Raw genomic sequence first — 12,346 nt, 5'->3', positions numbered from 1 at the left:
TGTAATGCGTGATTAGTATCCAATCGAATACGTATTTCTTGTTTGTGTAAAAAAAGAATTTTGAGAAAAAATAGGGTGGCAGGAATTTTGAGACGAAGGGCAGACGATATTCATAAATTATAACATTAATCCTTTGCTCGAGGGTTCCGCCTATGGAGACAATAAATAAATAAATAAATAAAAAAGAATTAAAGCAAATTTAATTTAAATTTACAACATATCAACCATGACTTTTCTTTTAATATGCACGTATCATTTATTTTTAATATATGAATATGATTTTTCGTCTATTGAAATTGTTTTGTGAGTTACGGGTAATATATGAAATGAAAAAAAGAACTTCTAGCGTAAAGGGTTAAAGACGATAAATAAATAAAAAGAAAAAGAACTGAAGCAAATTTAATTTAATTTATAACATATCAACTAACTTTTCTTTTAATATACACGTATCATTTATTTATAATATATGAATATGATTTTTCTTCTATTGAAATTGCTTTGTGGGTTAATATATGAAATGAAAAAAAGAATTTCGAATGCAAAGGGTTCAATACATACCGATGGATACTTTTCTTTTAATTTAAATTAATTTAAAATTTAATTTCTTAAATATACTTACCAGGAATTCCGTGACAACATTTTTGTGGTAACTTGAGGATGAAAACAGTAAGTGCTATTGCATCTTGAAGAATTGTATTGTATTGTATTTTTTTTTTTAGAAAGAAATAATTTATATTTTATACAATTTCTAATTCGCAAATAGTAAATTAATGCACTGGAGTGCATTCTTTAGGTATAGATAAGAATTAAAAAATTAAAACTATTATACTTATCGTTGCAGCGTCATTTTTGATATTTAAATTTTCTTTTTTTTCTTTTCTTTGTAGATTTGAATTTACAAATTATACTTATTAATAGGACAACTTATTTATTTACCGATTTATAATATTAATTTATATATATTGTCCACAATTAATTATTAATTTATTATTATTTGAAAATCGTATCTTTTTATTATTTAATTAATTATTATGTGTATTCAATTGTAATAGAAAAAAAAATCTAAAACTTTATTTTAAAAGATTGATTCATTTAATAGGTTACCATACAGGGTATTGTAACATATATAAATCTGAAATAAATAATATAAGATGTTGGATGTGTTAGGGTAAAATAGTAAGTAAATTATAACACAGAACAAAAAGTAATTATAATTATAATAATTATTTTAATAGAGATTTATTTCAGACAGAAATAAATATGCGCGGCTTGTGTTGATACCGAAATTTTTTATTTAACGGTACATTTCTCTTCTTTTTCTTTTTTTTCTGTTATATTTCTTCTTCTTTTGCATCTCTTATTATAATTTCTTTTTTTTTTTCAATAATTTCGCTCTCCTATTCATACTCTTTCACATGCACACATCATATACATCATATACACATACAAATTATGCACATACAAGACGCACTTTCTTCACACACACCATTCTCGTATTATCATTTTTTTTAATTTTCATTGACATTATTTTCATTCACGCGGACACATGCTTTTCTTCTTTTTTTTTTTATTTTTATCGAATGTTGGTCATACATAAATAACATCCCTGACGATTATAGAAATCTCAATCGATCGCACTTTTTATTATTTTCACTTCCAAACATATTTATTTTTATTTTTTTTTTATTTAATTAAAGACGGTATATCGGGCAGATGAAATAGTTTGTTTTTTCTTTTTTTTTTTTAAAACCTAAGGAACGTGTATCTCGCGCGCGTATTTTTTTTTTATTTTCAGATACGCGCGCATTTTGGTAAATGCTTTTTTTTTTCTTTTTTCTTTTACCTAATCGTGATACATCTTTTTAATGTTTTATACAAAAAATAAAAAAAAAAATAAATAAATATAGAAAAAAAGGATCTCTGACTTAACAACGAAAATCAGAAATCTCGAATGAAGGTTTTCATTCATCCCTTAAATATCGAAGGTAATCGATTTCTCGCATTGAGTATTACAATTGTTATTTAAATATATCCTAAATTTTATACACAATCAATTTAAAACGGTGCTTTCCAATTTTTATTTTTTTTAATTTTTTCTTTGTTTTATATTTTTTTCACAAAAATTCTCCGACAAAATTATGTTTATCGATAATTTAATACATTTTGCATTCACGATATTTATTATATTATCTCATTTTATTTATTTATTTATTTATTTATTTTAGAGTAAAAAAGCTTGTTTTTCTATCGATAAAATAGTACCTTTTTTTTCTTCTTTCTTCTTTTTTGTTTTATTTTATTTTATTTTAATTTAAAGGCGGCTTTGATAGTCGCTACAATTTATTGGCGAAGTATTTACGAGGGAAGGGAGGCAAAAGGTGAGGCTAGAGGAAGGGAGGATTATACAAAAACAAAAAAAGGAAAAAGGCCCGACTAAAATACACGCTCTTTGTTGCTATTTTATCTTTGGAATGAAAATATTATATTATTTACAGGTTCCCCTCGACGAATACGATTAAATTTATTTGCGTTTAATTTTTTTTAATAGACAAATTCAAGATCAATCGTTAGAAAAAAAATTTAGAAAAAAATATTTTTAAAAAAGAAAAAAGCAACGTTTAATAATATAATTATAAATATTAATCAAATATCGATTGACCCTAACAAAAGTTTTATCGACTATAATCGTGTTAGAAGAAGAAGAAGAAGAAGAAGAAGAAGAAGAAGAAGAAGAAGAAGAGGGAACAATGATACTTCGTTTACAAAATGAATTGGGACAATTTACGATAAATTAACGTCACGTTGAATGAACGAAGTTTAAATATTCATTGATTAATTAAAAACTGCATCTATCTTTCTCTTTCTCTCGAAGAATCTTGGAAAATGTTAATTATCTATCTAAAGAGGATTATTATTTATCATTATACTCATCGATGATTTATTATAACTGCAAACGAAGTATCTCATTTCATTTTATTTCTTTTCTTAAACTCGATATTTCGAAATTTGAAGAGAAAGAGGAGGAGAAGGAGGAGGAGGAGGAAAAAGAGGACATCAAGAGATTAACGTGTTCGAGTCCTTTCGCGAGTTACGATCACCACCGATTAAGAAGTATTAAATTGTTTTCTTTTTCTTTTTTCTTTCTTTTTCCAACATGAAAGAACAGCGAATACATTTTTATTTTTTGGTTATCATTTTTTTTTTTTAAGTAAATAGGAATAATATGTATCTATTTTGTGTTTGTCCTTGATATGAAAGACGATTTTTAAAAAGAATTAATTTTTCCTTTGAAATTATACGACACATTGTATATTTTTTTCTTCAAATGTTTCATCATTCTTTCTTAAATCGATGTTGGAATTCATTAAAAAAAAAAAAAAAGGAATAATAATAATAAATAACACATTGATTTTAAGTTACTTTGCAGAAATCAAAATATATATATATATACATGTAAATATAAATGCATTAGCTTAATCAATAAGTTCATAGGGTTTTTTGTTTATTTTTCCAAACGAATAATTGGCAAAAAAACCATATAGACTTATTATTTAATCTAACGTAAATATATATACACATACATATTATATATATAATATAAAAGGTATCTCATTTCGATCGACTAGTTTTTAATAAAAATTAATTATTTACTCTTAATTAATTAATAATATCAATACTCGACGCGATGAATAGTACAATTAAATATATTTTATTTGTTTGTGTGTATGTATTGTGTGTGTATATGTGTATGTATAATAATTAGATTAATCGAGCTGATAAAAATGTTAGAGTGGGAGAGACTGATTTTATATATTTAAATACATCTGTACATACGTACGTACATGCATACATACATACATACATACATACATACATACATACATACATACATACATACATACATTCTATCATACATACAAACAGATATGTATTGTATGCACGTACAAGATACATTTCGATCAATCGATTATAAATACCGTAGTTAGTCTATTTCATTCTTTCCGTCTCATCTTCACCCCCCATTTCCTTTTATTTTCATTTCATTTCTCTTTTTTTCTTTCGAACTATCTTCTTCTTATTCTTCTGCATCATCTTCTATTTCATTTAAAACGCACCACCTCCTTTGGCGTGTCGGTAAACGCGTACAGAAATACTATGCGAAATATTCTAGGCGAGGACTTGACGTTATCACGTTTTGTACGGAGAGTAGAATGATTAATTGTCTTGAACGTTCAATAACACGAGATGAACGAATATAAACGATGGGGTTTCTCTTTTTCTCTCACTCTCATTCTTTTCTTTCTCTTGCCATTAAATTGAGAGCAAGCTCGATTTATAATATTTTTCGATGATAATAAAAACTTTTTCTTCTATTTACGATTTAAGTGTGAACAATAATAATAATAATAATAATAATAATAATAATAATAATAATAATAATAATAATAATAATAATACTAATACTACTACTACTACTACTACTACTACTACTACTACTACTACTACTACTACTAATAATAATAATAATAATAATAATAATAATAATAATAATAATAATAATAATAATTAATAATCGCATGAAAATTTTGTTACTAGCTCCACTTCTTTGGCTTGTGGATATTCTCATGACTAAACCGTATAAGCATTATAAATAATTATTAAACATTAATACGCAAATCTTCTTTCGCTGATATCGCAGCACAAATCTCTACTCTTTTGATATTTACACATACATATACATATATATTATATATATATATATAGCTCTCTCTCTTTTGCATTATATTTTAACGCGCATCAGGTATAACACATACATTCATATACACACGAGGTAAACACACACACATTCACACTATCGGTTTAGACTTTCAACCTGGATGCTATGATGATCGTGTCCCGTTAATTAGCTTCGTAAAGTCGATGATCGTGCGACAGGGATGATAGAGGGATGATAAGGGACGAGGAAAAGGTAAAATTGGAAGTAGGGAAAGATAGAAGGGGAGAAGTGGGGGTAGGGTGGCAAGATAAATTCATTGAAGTGAATTTTCACTGAAAATTGGTATCTCATGTCTCGTGGCAGTGTTATAAACCATATATATATATATAAATACTTTCTGACATTTAAAATAAACACGCGCCTAGGAAAACGTATGGACGCAACGGGGGAATTAATTAAACTAATTAAAAACTTTAACCTCGCGGAAAATCGTGAATCCCCCGATGCGTCGTTGAATTAAATGGCGGATTATTAAGCGAATCGATTCGAATTATCTTCCTGTTTTTTTTTATTTCTTTCTTTCTCTCTTCTTTCTTATTCGAAGGGAAAAAAAGTAAAAAAAAAATAAAAAGAAATAGGGAATAAGAATAAAAACGAAAAAGAGAAGAAGAAAATGAAATGAACGAATAAAAATTGTACACGTAGGTAAAGAAAGTACATAGACATATACAGACATACACACACATGTATACATTTCACGGTTTCTCTTTTCGACGATAGTTTTGCCCAATGATCGGGTTAATTAAATGAAATATAGGGGTTTGTTCTGAGCAATGTGTGATATTTAACGGGATAAATTATATATAGATAATTTAAAAGCACAAACGAATAGAAAAGGATGAATTGATTATTTACCGATGCAAATCTTAAAACTCGAACGTAGGGGTTGGTGGTAACGATTACGATGAAATATCAAAAAGAGGGGAATTAAAATAAAAATTTAAAACCCTATGCCCTTTCTTCGAACCCCATTGATATCGTGTGTGAAAATAAATAAACGTAAAAAACAAAAATAAACAGAAAGTAACTAGAACAACGTGAACACGAGGTATAATAAACGAAAATTCGAAAAGAATTATTTTTTTTCACCATTTTATGCCAATGAAATTTGTTCTTCTTCTTCCCACCCCATTCTATAATATTTGTTTTATATCGAACGAGTATGAATAAGTTGTTTACATTCACGACGATTTTTTACTGTTTTTTTTTTTAATGTTTAAGAAAAAAAATGCAATAGAAAGATATAAAAAACATAATCGCGAACGTAAAACAACGAGCCACCGTTAATTTTATTTTAATTTTTTATTCTTTCTCTCTCTCTCTCTCTCTCTTTCTTTTTCATTCATTTACACAAATAATAACATAGCTTTGTTATACGTACGTAGAAAAAGTACTTATCAATGAATATCAGGACAATATGAAATCGGTTAAAATAAAATGAAATGAAATATCAAAGAGAGCACACACCAACCACGTTAGCGCAGCAGAAACCAACGGCAGAACAGTAAACGCCGGTTTTCAATAACATGCAAATGATATAGAAAGAGAGAAGAATCGGTACATTTTTTTTTCCAATCATTATCATTCTACCCAAAGTTCATTTCAATGTGGGGAAAGGTGGATATATTAAAGAGCGTACGAATGTGAGCTATTAACATTTTTTGTTTTTCTTTCTTTCTTTTTTGTTTTGTATCTTCTTATTCTCCTTTTTGTATGTAATGATTGAACATAAAATCATAATGAAAAATTAATCATCAAATTCGTATAATAAATTTGTCAAATAAATATATAAATAACGGCTCATATTTTTACATTAGATGCATGTAACATATTCGAGAACATAAAATAAATAAAATAATAGTACTATTTCAAATTGTACTATATCATTTATTAAACGTAGAATAAGAAACAACAAAGTTTGTTAATCATTTACAGTGTTTTTTCTCTGTTAAAATAAAGCTGCATCGAGAATCAAATTTCATTGATGAAAGAGAAAGAAAAGAGTACCAAAAGAAAAAAAGAGAAAATAAAAGGGTAGATAGAAAGAGAATAAGAGAGAGAGAGATAAAGATAGAGTGAGACAGATAATGTGAAGGAGTGTCAGGATGACCTCAAATGAATCGACGGAGTTCGATGTATAGCACACAGTTCTTTTTCTCATCTCTTCTCTTACCGAAGACTCATGCGAATTTAATTATTCGAGTATCGGATAGGTGTATCTCAGTAGCAACATAGTTGAGAACATGACAATGGTATCATCGTCCCTGCAATTTTCAGTATCCTAGAGTATTCTCTCTCTCTCTCTCTCTTTTTCTCTGTAACTCTTTTCTCTTAGCATTGTAACATAGAACATTGTAGTTATTTAAAGTGGATACCTTCGTCACCGACCATTTGTTTTTGTCTTTATCTATCTATCTATCTCTCCCTCTCTCTCTTACTAGTTTCTTTCTATTTTTTATCTTTTTCTTTTCATTCTCTCCTTACACAACCCTTTCACAGTCGAGTCGCTTTTTCACTGCATTTCTCTCTCTCTCTCTTTCTCTTCTCTTTACCGTTTTTCACGACGTTTTCTGCTAGTTATATAGCAGTGTGTGTGTGTACCTTAAGCTACAACCCAACGTAGCTTTCTCGTGGGTACTAATTGACTAGCATCGTTCATCACTCTCGTTTTTGATCTCGCTATCTTTCTTTCAATTTCATTTTCATTTTCATTTTCATTTCTTTCCTTAATCTTACTCTTTTCTCTTTACTTTTGTTCAAACCTTCTGATAATTTTGTTAGTTAAATAAGAAAATAGTATACCTTTTTAAATAAATAAGTAAAGTGTTTCGGTATAATACATTAAAGAATGAAATTAAAGGTAGAGAAAGAGAAAGAGAGAAAGAAAACTTTGTTTCGTTCGGTGTGACAGGAACAAACAAACAAACAAATAAACAAATATTTGTCAACAACGCGATGAGTGTGTATCGTAGAAACTAATTAAACTAGAACGATATTTAATTGATTAGAATCTAACGATGAAATTCTTTAACCTAGTGGACAAATTAAATATTATTTTGGTGATAATCTCTTTAAAAAATGAAAGAAGTAACTTAGTCGGATTTATAAATAAGCAAAATAAAACATTGAATCTAGTTGTACCCTGATAAACGTAAATACTTATTAACTATGAAGACAATGTACATGTTGTTTTAAATAATACGTAAATAAAATTCGTGATATTTAAATCATTACCGAGAAAGAAAAGAAAATTGTTCTTATGAGAATATCGAGCTGTGATTATTTTATGTATAGTGAGAGAGAAAGAGAGAAAGAGAGAGAGTAAGATAGTTGGGAAGAAGAAGAGAAAGAAGATTGATACTGGTAAGAAGAGGTAAAGAAGATCTCTCGTGGGATACAAACAACGGAAGTATAAATGCCAACCGAAATTACTATTATAGTATATAAGTCTTTGAAAATTATTCAACAATTCGTATTTGCTTTTTTCTTTCTCATATATATATATATATTATATAAATTATACGTGTGTGTGTGTGTGTTGCTATACAAATGAACTAATTAATTAATTACGACAAACAAACATGAATACTTACGCGTGAATACGATTATTATTATTATTATCATTATTATTATTGTTATTATTATTCATATTATTAATATTATTATTATTAGTATTATTATTATAATACAATACGATGAATTGGTAACGTGTTTCATGAATTTACGCGCGAGGAAATTTTTCTTTTTTTTTATTGAAACGAATGAACGAACAAACAAACGAACGAACGAATGAACGAATGAAAGAAAGAAAAACGTAAAAAAAAAAAACATAAAAGAAACGTAGAAAATGGTGTGGCAGTATGGGTATTATCGAAACGAAAGAAATTTAATAATAACGCGATTGTGCCATTTTCTTTCATATCCTTTCCACGTCGTTTTTAAAAAAATAAACAAATATTTAAAAAACGAAGAACGTGGGGTGAGATCGTAGAAGGAAGAAAAAAAAAGAAAGAAAGAATAAAAAGTAAGAAAGGAAGACAAAAAAATAAGATGAGAAATATTGAAACGAAAGAAAATTATAAATAATATCTTGTAGTAAATATTTTTAAGTAGTTATCCATCGATCAATTATATTCGCTTTGAAAAATTATTATCCAAACAATTTTTTTTGGTTTTGCGTGTGTATGTGTGTGTGTGTTAGTTTCGCTTTTATTTTTATATTTTTTTTCCCTTTTTTTCTTCTTTCTCACACTCTTTTTTGTTATTAATTATTAACGCGCAATAAATGATACTTTTTCTCTCATTCTTTTCGCTCTCGCATTCTTAAAATTCTTGAAGAAAAAAATTTTGTCTCATTTTACACGTACGACGTTTTTTGTTTTTATTTTTTTAAATAACTTATTTTTAATTTACGTTGTGGTTGTGTTCTTCTCGTTATCTCTAAATTTTTCTCTTTCTTTCACAAGTTTTATTCTTGTTTTTTTTTATTATTTACTATTTACAAGACTATTTACATTGGTATACAATGAACGAATGCTTTGCACGCATGCAAGCGAGCGAGCAAAACACGCGTGAATTATCGATACGTCATCGAGGATCGACGATCGATACTTACTACACAACACCCCCTTCAATAACTTCTTTCTCTTCATTCGAATATACAAGAGAGCCAGTCGTAAGAAAAAATGACGGCGTTTCTATTTTTCTTCTTTCGTTGAACGAAGACGAGAGAGAAAAAAACAAAAATCGAGGATATATTAGTCGATGCAAAGGATAAACAAACTTTTCGACAAATTTTCCTGCGTAAGGGTAGTGGTGGTAATGGTGATGGGGATGGTAGAAAGGTTGGGGTAAGGGTATTTGAGACTATGGTTCTTTGGTTTTCGCGCATTTATGTTGTTGTTGGTAAATTGACGAAAAAATACGTCGTCATTATTATCATCATCTCGTCGTCTTAATCATCTTCTTCATTTTCTTATTTTTTGTCGTTCTGTAAAAATATATTTTCCCTGTGTGTATATTGGTATTATATACTCTATTCTTTGGTTTAACGCAGGAAAAATACGAAGAGATTGAAATCGCATCGACGATTGCAAACGGAAACACAAACCCCTTCAATCCCAACCCCCCCTGAATAACACAAAAGCTTCCGTAATCTTCCGTTTTTCTTTTTCATAAATTTTTTTTTTAAATCATCATTTCTTTTTCTCGTTATTCGATGATTTTTAGTTGACAAACGTATACGACGTTTAGCATGTATCAAGATCGTCATCCCAGATGACGAGGAAACAACACTTTTGCTGCTTTCCCTTTTAATATATTTTCTTCGAGGATATTATTTTCACTTTTTATTCTTCCAATTCATGGAATATTTTTTTTCTTCTTCCTCTTTTTCCTCTTTCTTCTTGTTTTCCTTCTTTTTCTACTTCTTTTTCTTCTTCTTCTTCTTCTCCTCTTCTTTGTTATTATTATTATCTCCCTCTTCTTCTTCCTTCTTTTCTTTCTACGTTTTCTCTTCCAAGGATTGATAATATCAGCTTCGCGTTACGTGTTTCTTGGTTGACCGTAAGCGAAGCTGACCTCGCGTCATGGATAATTCGGATGCATTAGATTGTACATGACCGCGAATATTGTGCAGGCCGCGTAAACCCCAAGTGCCACCCACCATAACAATTGCTCGTGCAATCTTTGTTCGAAATTTTTCAATACCAGAAGACCGATGGTCAATCCTGCTAAGGCACCGGTTAAATGGGCAACGTACGAGACAGGTAAACCGGCGTAGATTTGTTCTGCTGCGTACCTGTCGTAGATAGCAAAACCTACGTCTGCGCTAGCTGAAAAAGAAAATACAAAATTGAGAAATATTTTATTATATAAATTTAACCCTTTGAATGCTATAGACGCATATACGCGTTTGGTAAAAATTAATAATCTTATCGTTCGAAGAATATACGTGTTTGGTAATATTTATGTAAAGTAATTTAATATTTATAATAATTAATTAAATTATATTGAGATACAAAAACTTTAATTATTAAATATAATTTATTATTAGAATCCGGTTAATAATAAATTTTTCTGTTCCCACAAAACATTTTAGGTAAAAGTATTCAGCACTCAAAGGGTTAATAATCATTTAATATATTATTACTTGATTGATTGTATTATAATTATCTATCTTTTCTTTTCTAATTCCAAATTTATCAACAGTTCGTTATTAAACTATAATAAAAATTCAATTTTAAATATAAATTATGATATAATTAGCTTATTAGTATTTTTAATAATGACTCGTTGAAATATTTTTTAATAAATATTAAATTATTATATTATATTACAATGGTTCCATAAAGTTAAATGAATATATATATATATATAAAGTAATATAAATGCAAGGGATGTTAATTAAAAAATTCATACGTTTATTATATATACATTTAGCAAATTTTAATTTAGTCTAATAGCCGTATACGAGCGATTAGTTGATAAATTGAATATTTAAAAAATAAATGTTCTTTTAGGTAAAAATAAAAAGAAAGAAAGAAATTATTAAATGTCGTGGTAGAGTAGAAGTATGTAAGAAAAAGTACTAGTGAAAGAAAACGCAAATAGAGAACGCGGACAAGAAGAAGAAGAAGGAGGAGGAGAAGAAAAAGAAAAAGATGTGGTGATGGTGGTGGTGGTTTGAAGGAGGTACGAAATAAAGGAATACGCGAAGAAGGACGGTGCTGGGATTTCAAGTAAAAGGTGGAGGAGAAATAGTGGGTGGAGGAGGTGGTGGTGGTGGATTGCCTGGAGGGTATCACAGCCGGTGGCTATTTCATGGAAAGCTCTCAAAGCGTAGTCGAGGGAAGAGCTTTTCAGCATCTTTCTTTTTTTTTTTTTACAGGTGCCGGATGGTCGTGGTCTCAGGGGTGTAAATAGCAAACAGCTTGCTCCTTCGTGCTGCCATAATCATAGTAGTAGTAGTAGTAGTAGACGTCAACGTGACACACACACACACACACACACACACACACACACACACACACACACACACACACACACACACACACACACACACACACACACACACAAGCATATACAAAGAACGAATCTCGCACGAGGAGGACAGCATCGTTCAGACTCCGATCTCGTCGTCTCATTTTTTTCTTTTCCATCTCTTTCCATCTTTTCGCGTACACTACTCACATTCACGGCATTTTACACGTACGACGCGAATAGAAACTTACGAAGGAGGACCAATGGGGCTGTCTGTGGTGGCTGGCTTTCTTTCATTCTTTCTTTCTTTCTTTTTCTTTTAAAAGCACACATGTGTACGTATGCGTGGTACTTTATCATCTCATCCCTTTCTTTCTTTCTTTCCTTTCTATCTTTTTCCTTGAATCCATCAGATCAAATACGCAGATCTTATCTTTTCTTATTACCACCACCGCCGGAAAAAAACCCACTACACGGGTGAGACACATCTCGCGCGTTGACACGTTGGCACTTTTTCCCCCATTTTTTACGCGGTTCCAAAGGTACTCGGGAGTCGTAATACAGGGCTAGCCAATTTAAAAAGGTCAC

General features: G+C 29.3%; 1 protein-coding gene across 2 annotated transcripts in view; it reads right to left on the bottom strand.

The window, feature by feature from the left end:
* Positions 1–1,208: 1,208 nt before the first annotated feature.
* stet (stem cell tumor) overlaps positions 1,209–12,346 on the bottom strand; it is a 341,302-nt gene continuing 330,164 nt past the window's right edge. For both annotated transcript variants that reach the window (XM_089171157.1, XM_015333869.2), the window contains exon 10: positions 1,209–10,611. In XM_089171157.1, coding sequence (XP_089027283.1) covers positions 10,364–10,611 — 248 coding nt within the window. In that variant the 3' untranslated portion in view covers positions 1,209–10,363. The remainder of the gene's footprint in view (positions 10,612–12,346) is intronic.

This window comes from Polistes dominula, unplaced genomic scaffold (genome assembly GCF_049000335.1).
Source record: "Polistes dominula isolate Pdom_NZ unplaced genomic scaffold, Pdom_raw_medaka contig_31, whole genome shotgun sequence".
Classification (NCBI taxonomy): domain Eukaryota; kingdom Metazoa; phylum Arthropoda; class Insecta; order Hymenoptera; family Vespidae; genus Polistes; species Polistes dominula.
The sequence above is the reverse complement of the archived record's forward strand: the minus strand, read 5'-3'. Positions and strand labels throughout refer to the sequence as shown.